The sequence below is a fragment of the Astatotilapia calliptera genome, chromosome 5 (assembly GCF_900246225.1).
Source record: "Astatotilapia calliptera chromosome 5, fAstCal1.2, whole genome shotgun sequence".
In the NCBI taxonomy this organism is placed as follows: domain Eukaryota; kingdom Metazoa; phylum Chordata; class Actinopteri; order Cichliformes; family Cichlidae; genus Astatotilapia; species Astatotilapia calliptera.
In genome coordinates this window covers 21,355,887-21,369,876 of record NC_039306.1, presented here as the reverse complement: position 1 = coordinate 21,369,876, position 13,990 = coordinate 21,355,887, and the positions used below count along the sequence as shown (strand labels likewise).

The 13,990-nt window shown below is 40.9% G+C and overlaps 3 protein-coding genes across 3 annotated transcripts; 2 read left to right on the top strand and 1 right to left on the bottom strand.

Moving 5' to 3' along the window:
• The first annotated feature begins 16 nt into the window (after positions 1–16).
• On the top strand, positions 17–3,822 carry rft1 (RFT1 homolog). Its single transcript, XM_026168015.1, has 10 exons — positions 17–344; positions 436–521; positions 606–728; positions 805–1,096; positions 1,187–1,321; positions 2,227–2,487; positions 2,580–2,724; positions 2,816–2,921; positions 3,014–3,263; positions 3,384–3,822. Exons 1-10 carry the CDS (start codon positions 282–284, stop codon positions 3,546–3,548), a joined length of 1,626 nt encoding a protein of 541 aa, XP_026023800.1. The 5' UTR covers positions 17–281; the 3' UTR covers positions 3,549–3,822.
• A 63-nt stretch (positions 3,823–3,885) lies between these two features.
• On the top strand, positions 3,886–5,810 carry mustn1a (musculoskeletal, embryonic nuclear protein 1a). The gene is made up of 3 exons (XM_026168017.1): positions 3,886–4,768; positions 4,869–4,995; positions 5,313–5,810. Exons 1-3 carry the CDS (start codon positions 4,760–4,762, stop codon positions 5,408–5,410), a joined length of 234 nt encoding a protein of 77 aa, XP_026023802.1. The 5' UTR covers positions 3,886–4,759; the 3' UTR covers positions 5,411–5,810.
• Positions 5,811–5,903: 93 nt separating this feature from the next.
• Positions 5,904–13,863, bottom strand: ruvbl1 (RuvB-like AAA ATPase 1). The gene is made up of 11 exons (XM_026168016.1): positions 13,557–13,863; positions 9,715–9,801; positions 9,477–9,609; positions 8,516–8,667; positions 8,259–8,348; positions 7,462–7,611; positions 7,281–7,344; positions 6,999–7,197; positions 6,799–6,901; positions 6,618–6,709; positions 5,904–6,252 (listed from the first exon to the last, which is right to left on the bottom strand). The coding sequence occupies exons 1-11, from the start codon at positions 13,695–13,697 to the stop codon at positions 6,093–6,095; spliced, it is 1,371 nt and encodes a 456-aa protein (XP_026023801.1). The 5' UTR covers positions 13,698–13,863; the 3' UTR covers positions 5,904–6,092.
• Positions 13,864–13,990: the final 127 nt, after the last annotated feature.

Here is a 13,990-nt window from a genome sequence, read left to right as displayed (position 1 = left end):
ACTAGGGTGAAAGCAACGTTGCGTGACGTCACTACGTAATGCGCTTGCGTAAAATGTCTACGGAAGTATTGGTGTACGATCCACAGCTTTAACTGCCGGGCACAACTGACAGCTCATAGTTGCTCTACTGGAATAATGTCTGGTGCCGCCGGTTTGTAATGCGGTCGAGATAAGAGTTCCCACACTATGGCAGCATTATGATTCTTCTTCGTAGAAAGCAGCGGACACCTGGTATACTCCACACCTGACTACAGTTTTCACAGAGCCAAAGGAAGATCAAAATGAGCTCTCAGGACATACTGCAGAGTGTGTCCACTCTAGCGTCCTATAATGTGTTGCTACAGGTAAACAAACACGGTAGTTGATGTGTGTTGAGCATTTACAGCATTTTTTTTATTTATTTATTCATTTATTTGTCCGGTTTTATGTCCTCAGGTAATGTTCCGTGTGCTCACCTTTCTTCTGAATGCCTTTACGCTGCGGTTTGTGTCCAAAGAGCTGATTGGGGTGGTCAATGTCAGGTAAAGTTTGCAGGAAAACAACACAATGGTTTTCGGGCTCCAGCCACTGTAACATGTGTCCTTACGTGTGTCTTTATTATGCAGGCTTACACTGCTGTATTCCACATTAGTGTTTCTGTCCAGAGAGGCTTTCCGGAGGGCCTGTCTGAGCGGGCAATCGGGCAAAAACCACAGCTGGAGACCAGTTATCAATCTCCTATGGATGACGTGAGTTGATTAGATGATAAAATAGGCATTCTGATTTTCAGTTTTTGATGCTCACATGTTATTTCTAATTTTTCAGGGTACCCCTTGGTGTGTTATGGGCAGTACTTCTGTCATATGTGTGGCTTTGGCTCCTAGAGGTCCCAGATGCTCACACTGTCCCTTACTACAGTCCTGCTGTGGTGCTGTTTGCCTTATCTGGGGTGCAGGAGCTCCTGGCAGAACCCTTGTGGGTCTTGGCTCAAGCTCACATGTTTATCCGATTGAAAGTGGTGGCTGAAAGCTTGGCAATGATCGCAAAGTGCAGCATAACTGTGGTGCTGGTGGTGTTTTCCCGTGAATGGGGCCTTTACATCTTTTCTGCTGCTCATGTAAGAAATCAGCTGAAGTATCAGCTGCTTTATTTCTGCAGATATTTGTTTGAACTTTTCACGACTTTGTGCTGTGTTCACTTTTTCTAGTTGGTGTACACAGGGATCCTGGTGCTATGCTATGCTGTTTACTTCATTCATTTCCTGGGTTCCAAAGAGGCAGCGAGGAATAGTTTCCCACTGCGCCGTGTTAGAGATTTGCTGCCCCGCAGACAGTATGGAGAGGTACTTGACCTTGCACGTCATTATGCATTACTCATCACTGATCCCATCAAAGTCACACTGAGTCATTGCATCTGAAATCACTGTGTGCCTTCTGCTCGACCATCTCCAAATTTGCATGCTAAATTTATGGTACAAAGTTTGGATGTATGTGATGATTGCTGTGAAATATTCGCACTGAAGATCAAATCATTCTCTCTCTCTCTCTCTCTCTCTCTCTCTCTCTCTCTCTCTCTCTCTCTCTCTCTCTCTCTCTCTCTCTCTCTCTCTCTCTCTCTCTCTCTCTCTCTCTCTCTCTCTTTTTCTGATTTATGAAATTCCTAGTCGCAAAAATTAAGAAAATGGCATTACCATTCAACTTTCATGCTGGTAGAGCAAATATGACAATTTGTACCACAAAAACAATAGCAGACAGTCTAACCTGAATAGAAGAAAACTCTATTTTGTGCAAAGTTTACATTTTTGAGACCCACTTTTAAGGCATGCACTCTGCCCTGAAGGAATCAAATCATTCAGATTAGGTTTAAAATAAATGCAACAATGTATCATTTTCATGTATATTATAATATCATAGACAGCAGCCTTCGTTGCAGCAGTCAGCATGATGATTATCTGATCCCTGCTTGCCTGTGGAAGTTCTGGCGTTAAGGTTAGGTTTGGGTTACACTGCCTCAGATGCCTCAGGGAAACAACACCCTGAAAGTGGGTGGATAGGCCATTAAAAAATCTAGAAAAGCATTTAGCATATAAAGCTAAAAATTTATATCCAAGCTTTGTGCTATAATGTTTTAGGTAAATTAGAGACAGTCAAGCAGAAAATGTTGTAAAAATCTGATTATTTGTGATTATTAATTATATTTTGGTTACTATTCACGGCGGATATTCTTAACCTTTTTCTGTGTTTAAAGCCGTTAGTCGACAGGAATCTAGCGCGGCTCACTTGGAGCTTCTTCAAGCAATCCTTCCTGAAGCAGATCCTGACCGAGGGTGAGCGATACGTCATGACCTTTTTGAACGTCCTCAGCTTTGGAGATCAGGGTGTTTATGATATCGTCAATAATCTGGGCTCCATGGTAGCGCGCTTCATCTTCTTGCCAATTGAAGAAAGCTTCTACATATTCTTTGCCAAAGTGCTGGAGAGAGGGCGCAATGTCAAAAGTCAGAAACAGGTCTGAACTGTGGACGTTATCTCAAACAAATGTTTGTGAGTGGCTATGCTGGAATTGTTGATTTGACCTCTTTTTGCTGGTTTTTGTTATAGGAAGAAGTTGCCATTGTCGCAGAGGTCCTGGAGTGCCTGCTGAAACTGGTGCTGGTGATTGGTCTGATTATCACAGTGTTTGGTTATGCATACTCTCACCTGGCTCTGGATATTTATGGTGGCTCTCTCCTTAGTAGTGGGTCAGGTATGTGAGCTACAATCCGGTGACAGGAGACACCAGTATATGACATTTTGCTTTGCTGGGAATTTGTAAAATGTGTTTCTTTATTTTTTAGGGCCCAGTTTGCTGCAATGCTACAGCTGCTATGTCCTCCTGCTTGCTGTGAATGGTGTAACAGAGTGTTTTGTTTTTGCTGTCATGAGCCAAGAAGAGGTTGACAAGTGAGAATGCAGAAACACATATATATGTATATAGACACACAGTTATTTTATAGCGTGTAAACTGTCATTTAACACTGAGTTTATGTCCTCAGGTACAACTTCATCATGCTAGCCCTGTCTGTCTCCTTCCTCTTCCTTTCATACGTACTGACAAGTTGGGCTGGCAGTGTTGGCTTCATACTGGCAAACTGCCTCAATATGGGCCTCCGTATCTTACACAGCCTGCTTTACATACACCGGTACTTCCAGTTGAGTCGGTGGAAACCTCTGCGAGGCCTGTTGCCCTCCCCTCTCATACTGCTGGCGTTGGGCGTCAGTGGAGTTGTCACAGCAGTTTCTGAGGTTTGTTTTTTTCTCAAAACAGGAACTTTTGAGCTGCGCTTTTAGTAAACATACTTATTATTATTTTTATTCTGTAGAAGTCTGTGATCCTAACTGGAGCATCTGTTTTCTTGTCTCCAGGCTTTTTTCTGCTGCGACAGCGGCTTGCTTCTGAGGCTCGTCCATATCGGCGTGGGGGCAATATGTCTGCTTGGTGTGGTTGTAGCTGTTCTTCTCACAGAGACTAAGCTTGTTCAGTTTGTGAGCACTCAGCTGCTGCCTCGATTCAGAAAGAAGCGCACTTAAATTAGACGTAAAACTGTTACACCTGACTCAAAGAAGTCGTGCGTTTCCACTACAAACTGAGCCGGGGAACAACCTTTTCTTTCTAAGGACCTCACATGTGTCATGAGCGTGTGTGAATCTGTGAGTTTTATATAAAAAAATGAATGAATTTAGTTGTGGGTTTAAAAAAGTGGATGTATTTTAATAAAACTCTTTATTGTTTTACACCATGACCACTGTATTTATATCTGTGGTGTTTTTCCAGGAATTAAATGGAAAAAAGTTTGGTTTTAAATACTGCGTTTGTGTTGCTCAGCTACCTCTGTAGCTGTTTTGGTGAAACAGTTGTGCACAAACTAAGGCAGGCGCTCTCAGTGTTGACTGATTGGAGTAGAGTTGTATTTAAGAAGCAGTACAACATGTTTACTAAAATGAAATGAAATGCTTGACTTCTGCTACCTTACCTTGACCAAATATTTTGTTTATATTGTGAGAAGTAGTTACGTTCTTGAGCCTTGATTTGCACTAGTATTTTTTTTTCCTTTTTTTAGAAAGAAAAGTTTGAGTTCAGTGCTTAAGTCAACTCAGCTACTTTGTAATTGTTTCCCTGTCTGATAAGACAGCCATTTAATTGCTTTTCTTGCCCCTAAACTAATTTCCACTGAATTTGGGGTCTCCGTGGGGTTGAATAATGATGTAATTATGGAAAATGAACCTATCCCATCAGCCCAGCAATTTTTTCACAAAGATGGATGGATGGGTGTGTGGGTGGGGTGACATTCTTTTACAGCAGGAAAAATTAAGTCTCCTCTTAAGAAAATCAAGTACTTATCTCTTGATTCACATCTTATAAACTTTGAGTTTAATTTGCATGGTTTGTTTATTGTCAGCGCTGTTAGAAAGCAGCTGCCCAACCACGCTTGCAAGATTCCTACACCGCCGATTTATTCGACAAAAAGTAATGCCACAAGTTGTAGAAGTGTTTCATTTTCTAAGGAAGAAGCAGACCCTGAGAAAAATAGGAGGGAGAGATCAAGAGGAGGAGTCAGTTCCCTCATTACGTCATTTTTTATGTGTTAGGAACAGAGTTATTGCCCACTGGAGACTGACTCACTGTTAGGTTGTGTACCGTATATATATGAGAGTGTGTGTTGGGTTCGGCCTGTTGGAGAAAGAGAGCCCGCTGAAAGAAAGAGAATTTATTCCAGGCCATCTTCAGCTACTCAACAATCATGTCTCAAGTAAGAGCAGTGTTTGAGCTTTCAAAGCAGGGCATAATTGTTGCAGACACGGGGACTGTCAGTAACCTCTGTGTTTTACTTTCCCTTTACTGCCTTTCAGCCTAATCAGGAAGATGAGCAAATGCAGCGTCCTGAAGTGAGAGAAGAAGACCTGACTGAAGCAAAGAACAAGCTGGGTGCTGCCGGGCCTCCCAAGAGCAAGACAATGGAAGTAATGGAGGAGTGCGGTAAGGACACTAAACCAGCAGATGAGAGCGAATGAAACTATTCTGCTTTCTGTATTTGGTTAAGCTAAGACCACACTGCAGCCGTGAGTAAATGCGAGGGGCGTTTCTCATGATGCTCAAGTTTCCATTCCATATACAGAGAAGAAGAAAAAAAAGAAGAGAAAGGGGTTGTAATGATGGGAGATTCCTGTCACAGTGTTCCCTCTGACACGGAGCGGGACACAATGTACTTACAGAGCAAATATTTGTCTTACATAATCCTCTTTACTGCTGCATTTACAGTGAGATATCCTACTGCTGTTTCCTGTTCTTCACAGAGAAAATGGGTAAAGTTGCGCCCTCTGTGTTCAGCAGAGCGAGGTCAGGAGCAGAGACTGCTTTCAACACTCGCTCAGGCCAGCCAATCAGGAAATAGGAGAAAACCTGACCGTGGCTGAATCACACCTGCTCCATGTTCATGTGTTTGGATCAGCTGTTTTCTTGTCTTACTTCAACCCAAGGAAAATCTTGTTTAAAGCCCATTTTTTCTGTATTTCGTTATGACAAAATTTTACACTAGATTTATATTGATAGTTCCTTGAATTTTAAGAAAGGTGCCTAACTGATGAACTCAGTTTCAGTGTTTAAAACATATTTGTTGATCTGTCTGATACGACTTTTTGTTACACCGGAAGTTTCAGAGTGGGAGTATAAAGTAGTGTATGCAGTACACTTCAGAAAAACCTTAATGATAATAATGATAATAATGAACAGAAAGACAGATTTATTCAGCAACGATTACGAAATTACTTTGCAATAAAATCTCTTGAAATGATGCAAATTGTCTCTTCTTGCCTGTCTGTTATTACAGTGAGATGCTAGTAAACTTTACTACTAAAATCCAAAAATAAGAGGCAAAACTAAGAAAATTTAATTTTTCCTTTTTTATTTCAAAACTTTCCATTGACAAATGGAACAAATAAAAATTCATCTGAACAAAACTACTACAGAAAGCAGAGGCAGGGACACCGGAGTGAGTTACAGTGAAGGGCAAAGATGATAAAATGCAATGAACGTTAGAGTGAAACTAGGATGGACAAATACAATGATCACAAGTTTTATTTCATAAACTTGTGATCCTGATCTTGGAGGATTTTTGCTGAAGACTTGGCGTCATAGAACAGCTCATTGATCTCTTCTACCTGCTCCCTCTCCACTGTTTCTTTTCCCTGAACGCGGCCCAACAGACTTGCCGGCGTCAGCAGCTGTACAGCGTATCTGAGACAAAACAGGAAATAGGAAAGACTCAGTACACCCACACACACATATTTATAGTAAACCTGTTTATAGCAGAAGATAGTTTAATGGGTACAAATCCTACAAGAGCTTTACTACAGTATACAGTCTTTTATCTGTAACTTTATACATGTTGGTCTCAGTGACGTAGCTGACCTATTCTAATCCCTTTGAACAACTTTTTTTTTTTTTTTAAACATCTGGCAACAGTTATGGCTAAACAAATTTATTACGGTACGTCAAAAATAGAAAGAGTACACATGAACTTTTAGATTTTGTTGAGCAAACCGTAACTGAGTTGAGGCATTTCATTATAACACACCCACACCCAGAGTGTTTGGCCGTACCTGAGGGTGGTCTTGGTGCCAATCTCTGCCAGGTGTGTAAGAGCCTCCTCGCTGATGCTGATTCCTTCGGTCTGAGCCCGAATCTTGATGATCTGCAGACCACAGCCTCGTTAGTGACGCATGCACAGACAGTTTGATGTCGCACATCACATAATCCACAGAAATTGGTTTTCAGACTTACCTGCTTCATCTCCTGTGGTGTGTACAACATGGTGCGAATGATCATGACTCTGTCCAGCAAGTCCAGAGGAATGCCGTGTGGAGAACTGATGTCCTCTGTCCCCCTGGTCAACAAAAACTACTTAAATCCTGAAACGGTTTTGTTTTACCTTAAAAATAAACAAAAACAAAATGTGCTTCTCTCCATAAAGCACTTCTCACCTGATTAAACAGTTTCCCCTGTTAGAAGCGAATACGACAATGGGGGCGATGCTGCTTTCCAGTGCTCGATGGAGGTACGTGAAGCATTCAATGTCCAGCATGTGCACCTCATCCACGAACAGCACGCCGGGTACGAGCTCAGCTATACCTTGGTCTATGTAGCGGTTCACCACCTTGTTGATCTCAGCACGCAACTTATCTGCAGCGAGAAATTGGCAGTGGGTCAAGAACTGAAGACAACTTGAGAGATTTAGTCTGAGTTAGGCGTTACACTGTCTCTACCAGTGATTTCTGTCTTTTTGGGCTTCATCAATTGTCCCATCATGGAGAGAATGTCCTGGCCTCCCTGAGATGAAACAATGAACCGTTTATAAAGAGTGCCAATATAAAAACAATCAAATTTAAGATGTATACAGATGTGTTTATTCCAAACCGATGCTACTTTATTATTGCAGTTATGTACCTGGGGGCGAGCATTTGCAACATCCAGGTCATGCAGTGTGACATCTTGGACAATCTCCTTCTTTTTGTGGACATCACCTTTGGGCAGCGGAACATACTCCTCTGCCTCCAGGTCAAACTCTGTTGCAAAGGTGTCACAGCGGCCTTGTCTCTGCAAAGGCACAGTAATAGAAAAGATTAATGTCTCACATTGCTGCAGTCAACAATGAAGGGAAAGGTACCACACTGCAGGAGGGAGAGCAGATGTATGACTGAACTCAGTGCCAGCCCACTGCAGAAACAAGGGCATGTGGCTGAAGGATGAAAGAGGTTCAGAAGGAAAGTCATGAGGTGGCTGTCAACAGTAACAAATGTGTCGCCCAGCCCTCCTCCTTTACCCTCTGACTAGAGCCGACCTGTGCTTCTGGCCCACCTGCACTGATTAAAAGAACCGCTCCTGCAGCCTTTCAGCACAGGCCGCAAGCCCCACTGTTGGTAAAGAGGCACTGTGGGAGATGGAGAGATAAATGGAACATGAAGAGCCGCAGGAATGAGAGGCTCATTCCAGAGTACAACACAAATGCAGCAGGGTGGAGAGAGATGAAAGCATGCCACCATGAAGGGTTGAAGAGGACAAGCAAGATGGAAAAACCCTCAACTTTGACCCGACTAAGACGTTTTTTGGAAAAAACATTTTTCATCTGTAAACTATACACAATCTGGTAAATGAACAATCAGCCATGATCAGTTTCTCGCTTTTGCCAAAAACCAAAATGTGCTGCAAATGTAACATAACAGCATAAAAGTAAAATAGTTTACCTTCACGGCTCCGCTGTTAGCTTCAATGTAGATGACGTCTCCCACCTCCACACGCTCTTTCTGAAGACTCTCGTAAATACTGGGATCCAGCTAAGGAAACACAACAACTTTAAATGTTTTAAAGCAAAACGCTGGCCTAGCTTTGGCTGTCAGGGTTTTTTAGGGTTTTTTTTTTTGGCCTTTTTCAGCTTTATTGACAGACACAGTGAAGAAAGGACAGGAAAGCTGAGGGGAAAGATTAAAACTCTCAGTCTGACCTTGAGCTGCTTTGTGCCTTTGGCAGTCTTCAGACCGATGATGACGTGGCTGATGGTTTTGCCGTAGCCGCCCATGGGATTCTCGGTCTCGCATGGGGTCAGCTCTGTCACCTCCCCTTCATACACCTCCTTTGTTTCTTTGATGCGCAATCCTGAATATGGCGCAGCATTACAGTTACACATTTACACACATACAAACTTATGCACAACCTAATCTGGTCTTTATATTCCTACATGAGCTAAGCCGCAGCATCCATTGGGTCACCGAGCAACGTATTTTATTACAGAAAAGAAACATGTGTCCTGTGAAATGACTGGACATTGTTCAGTGTAACACGATCATGCTCTTGTTCCTGTTACATGCAGCACACAGGTGTCTAATCCTCGGTGCTGTGGGGCACAGAGCAGCTCTAAAGGCGGGGACTGTCCATCAGGGTGCTGTTATTGACAAGGTGATGACAACGTTCAAATGAAACCTGGTCTCTCTGAAGAATCTGCTCAAGGGGTGGAGTGAATGTGCTAATGACCACGTCTCCCTCCACCTTGGCTCCATTTGCTGCCCACTCAACAGGTAGCATCAGCAGTCTCAGATCCCCTTTCTGCTATTCCTTCTCACCACCTTTATAAATCTGCTTTACAGTGTTACCTTTCAGCTCATGACAACTGTGTGTGCAAGAGTTTCTTTCTCACTGCTAGTATGACCTGATCTTTTCCCACCAGTACAATAGAAGACACGCATAAAAATATTATTTTTAAAAAGACAAAATGCTTTAGGTGTATATCAATATTAAATCTAATTAAATCATTAGGCCAGTTTCTTATTTTCTTACCAATTAAGCCTTTGGTAATAGTAAGCTCATTTTCACTTCTACAAACTAAATGCCCAACAGGTCACAACCCATCGAGTAAACCTGGAGAACAGAAAACTAAAATCTGGGTTAAAAATCTATCCAACACTCACCAATCGCCCTCCTGAAATTCTCCATCAATACTTCTGTCTTCTTGATTTCAGATGAGTAGACCTCACTGCCGACCATGGGGCAGAATGGTACCTTGTTTCCCAGCTCCTGTGCCATAGCCAGGGCGAGGGCAGTCTGAAGGTGCGCAGGCAGGAAGAAATAAAGAGGCATGGTTAACAAACGCTGCAGAGATATCTGCTATATTAAATTAAACCTTACTGCTGAACACAGCACACTTACCTTTCCTGTTCCAGGTGGCCCTGCCAGTAAAATGGCCCTCCCTGCCATCTTTTTTGAGCGGATCAGCTCAACGATGATACCACAAGCCTGGAGAATAAGACAAATTAGACTATTATGCACACGCGCAAGGTTTAAATGCAATACAACTAACTAGCAAAACCCCCACTCCTGAACCCAGGCGTTATACAACCCTGTTGGAGAACTGTAAAGCACACGAGGCAACGCATCTGTTGTGGCTAAAGTCACACTCTGATACAAACGTCAGTTCCTTTAATGTGGCTGACAAAAACAATTCAATTCAAAGCCCACCGAGTGGAACAAGAATTTAGCAATTCACATCCGATTTAGTAGAGTGTTTAAAAGTTTAACAGCATACAACTGTCAAAAAGTACAATAATGTCATAAAATAAGATATACATGAATCTAAAATAAGGCATTAGCTCTTTTACTCTGTGTTCTTGGGGACAGGGGGGCTTTCTCTCATTAGTAGAAGGCAAAAAGAGTTCCGATGGTGTTATATCTCATGGATGAGGTAGATCTGCTGTGTGTTCATGTGTGTTTTTGTGCATCTGCGTGTTTAAGTGTGCTAGTGTATCAGTGAGTGAGTCTGTCTGTAATCCCTTTAAGGGTGTGTGGCATTGCTGCAATGAAGAAAAGCGAGCAGATCGACATTCTGAATGTCACCCTGAGCGCTGATGTAAACAAGATGTTATGATCATATAGATGCTATTAATAATGAAGTGTCCACCCTAACAGCACCAAGTGAGTGGTTTAGAGTTTTACTGGCACGTGGACATTTTTTTTAGGCCTGAAGAAAAAACTTTTATATGGTTTTTATTAGAAAACACGATTTTATTAATAAACCATTTTATGTTATTAAAAATCAGAAAAATACTGTTACGAAAGCCTTGAAATAAATGGCCTAATATACACCATGCTCACCTTTAGATTCACCCCTGCTTGCTGCAGGTTTGTGATTGTGATTGAAAGTGCTGCTGTTGTGTTATGAGCTTTTTGTTTAAAAACTGGGGGCTGTGTGGATTTAATGGCTTAGTTTTTTTCTATTGCATCTCTATTTTTAGTCGCAAATATGAGTGAGATGCTGGGTGATGACTGAGAACAACAGAGCTGTGGGTTAAACAAAGCATAGAAGCAAAAACAATTTGCCCCAAGGATTTTTTGCTCTTTATAACAGAGTTATGCAAGTTATTCTGAATTGTAGCAGCACTACAAGCTGTGTCAATCTAGTTATAATCTGTGCAATCCTCTGTAGCCACTCACATTAACTGTCAGAGAAATAATAATGCATTGTATATTTGTATCAGAATAGCAAATAACAGCTTGCACAATTACTTAAGAAATGCTAATTGTTCTCGTTCCCGTCCTGTGATCCCGCTTTTATCATCTACAAAATATTGCTCGCCTCAGTAAAATTCCATCCAAATCGGAAATGGAAACAACTGGACTACTGCAATTCACTGTACATTGGCTTCAATAGGTCATTTGTTGGATCGCTTACAAATAGTCCAACCAGCAGCTGCGAGGCTACCTCCAAGTGTTCTGATATGACACCCTATTTGACGTCTTCACCCTGGATCCCCATAAGTTCAGACTAAGATCTTTGCAATCATTTTCAGAGCCCTGCATGATCAAATGCCTGCGTTCATTAGTAAATGATTGCATCCATATACAGCATGCAGGTGATTGAGATCTTCTGGCCAAAACCTCATTGTTCTACTCTGAAGACCGAAAATGAAAGGAAATCATGCATTAGGGATCGAGAATGTACTACTATTACATTTAAAATCCGTGGACTCCAATGAAACTTTAAAGGAGCTTATTTGCATAGACTTGCTTTTTCCTAGTGGAAATTATTGTTGTGTTTTTATATCAGCATTATTCTTTGTTGATTGTTGTGGTAAAGCATTTCATCTAGAAATGTGCTATATAAATATGTTTTACCTTCATTCGTTACAAAAACATCAGCACTGGGTGCAGCGCATGTAGCAGAGTACACATCGGAGGTGGGCAGGGTCAATGTAGGAATTTTAAGAATATTAAGAAAATAATTTCTAATATCTGATTTTTTTTTATCTGTCAGAAATATAAAACATAAACAGATTTCCCTAACATTTGTTACTATAGTAATTCATTAATGCTCTGGTTGTTGCTTCTGTGGCGTTCCAAATTACAGGGAAGTTGCAGAGTGCCCTCTGATGGACAAACTATGCAGTGTCAATACGTCGTTCTCTAGTCTCCTCTTTATATTTTCCCTATTTTCACTGTTAAGGCAGTATAAATGCCAATACTAACAGACCACTAAACAGCTATTAACTGTTGATAAACCTACCCTGCTGATAAATGAATCAGGCTCTAGTCTACGGGTGTCAAACATATGGCCTGGGGGCCAAAATAAACCAAGCAAAGACTCCAATCCAGCCCATTGGATGACTTTGGAAAATGTGCAAAGTGGAATAAATTATTATTTTTTTAACTGTATTTTCATAGGTTTTACAGCTTTTTCCTGCTGCTAATGACATCCCTATTCATATTACACCAAAGCAACAGATAAGCAATTAAATGACAGAAAATTTCCAGGTTTTTTTTTCTCCACTATTTTCTAAAAAGGCTCCTTTTTTCACAGCGATTCCCAATTAAATATAATTTTTGTGACTTAAAAAAAAATGCTGTTTCATAGTTGCAGGTCAGTCTGAACAGGGAACTACCAGAACCTTTTCAGCAATTTTAGACATTTATTTCTTTCAGTTTAAGACTAAAGAATCATGTTGACAGAGTTCTTTTACTATTTACTACAGTAAAATGTCTATATCATGTAGAAAAACTGAGACATGCTGTTTAAATTGCACGTCTTTATCTTATGTTAAGATATCTCAGAGATTAAATGTGCAGTTATACACTGACGGAAAAGAGTTTCACTGGTCCAGCCCACTTAAGCTCAAAGATGGATGTATGTGGCCCACAACATGAAATGAGTTTGACATCCCTGCTCTAGTCTTTACCATAACTTTGCTATTTAGTTTGTGAAAAGCTTTGCTGGGTTAACAATGAACCTGCAATGTTTAATTTTCAATAAAACTCACACTAACTGGTAAATATATCAGTTTGTACATTCAAATAAATGTTACTTACCAATGTCAGTGGCAACTGATCATTGAATTGGTGTGTTACATGAGTTTTGTGGGTGTACATTTTTTAAATATAGTGTGACACCCTGAAAGACTTTACACCACTTTTTTTATTAGTAATGATGGTTTTTTTTTAATTACCAGCACAAAATGGGAATAAATAGCAAATAAAAAGATAAATACAAAAAATTGACAATGGCCAGCAAGAAAAATTTGTATGCCATTAAAATTTGTATCAGCTCCCATAATTCACTGCTGTTCGGGATCATTTAATTTTCCACTTAAGAAAAGGGATATATTAAACCACATTTGAATGTTAAAATGGCTTTAAATAAATGTAGTTCATCTGGTTGTCCTTATTGTACCTGTACCCAACAGCAGATCCGTTTTTTCTCAACTAGATCCATCAACAACTGATACCTCCCTGCTTTCCGTTAGAAAACAGTTATTATAAATTCACAATTCATACTTTTAATCCAGATTAAGTTAAACTATAGGGATGTATATACCGTCTTCTTATAAGTTAGCGTCTCTCTGTCACAAATCGGACCCGCAAACGACAGCGACCCCACTCAATGCTAATAGGATTAGCTTGTACTGTAGTGCCTGTAAAGCGCTCAATTGTCCTCGTAAATATTCCCTTCTTACATAATATTCCCCCAAAAGAAAGCAAATGACGTGAAACACGAATATTACCTCTCTTGCAGCCTCCTGGCCCACGAGTCCACATGCTGTCTGTTTAGCATTACCGGCCTCGTCTAGCCCCAGTCCTTTGACGTGACTGTGTGAAGCGATCCTCTGCGTTTTTGTTGTGCTTTTTACCTCCTCGATCTTCATAGTTGCGTTATTTGTGAAAATGTATAGTGTAAAGTCTGCCAGATGCGTTAAATACACATATAATCTCTAATACGAAATACCGCCTCAATCGGCGCCTAAACTCAAAACACAGGAAAATCTGTTTCCATGTGGGTTACTAGGGAAAATAAGCGGAAGTGATACCTTTAAGTACCGCCCATCTAACAACTGTGGTAAACTATTGGGCTACGCCAAATATCCCTGAGCATTCATTGGATTAGAGCCTGTCAATCACATTTACACTCCAGAGCCCGCCCTTTTGTCGTTTCCCATTT

Coding starts and splice junctions, on each gene's coding strand:
- rft1 (XM_026168015.1), top strand. CDS start 282: ATGAGCTCTCAGGACATACTGCAGAGTGTGTCCACTCTAGCGTCCTAT. Junction 729..804: donor ATCAATCTCCTATGGATGAC/GTGAGTTGATTA, acceptor CTAATTTTTCAG/GGTACCCCTTGGTGTGTTAT. Junction 1,097..1,186: donor ACATCTTTTCTGCTGCTCAT/GTAAGAAATCAG, acceptor CACTTTTTCTAG/TTGGTGTACACAGGGATCCT.
- mustn1a (XM_026168017.1), top strand. Junction 4,996..5,312: donor GGAAGTAATGGAGGAGTGCG/GTAAGGACACTA, acceptor TGTTCTTCACAG/AGAAAATGGGTAAAGTTGCG.
- ruvbl1 (XM_026168016.1), bottom strand. CDS start 13,697: ATGAAGATCGAGGAGGTAAAAAGCACAACAAAAACGCAGAGGATCGCT. Junction 8,349..8,515: donor AAGGCACAAAGCAGCTCAAG/GTCAGACTGAGA, acceptor GTGTTTCCTTAG/CTGGATCCCAGTATTTACGA. Junction 7,345..7,461: donor TTGCAAATGCTCGCCCCCAG/GTACATAACTGC, acceptor GTTTCATCTCAG/GGAGGCCAGGACATTCTCTC.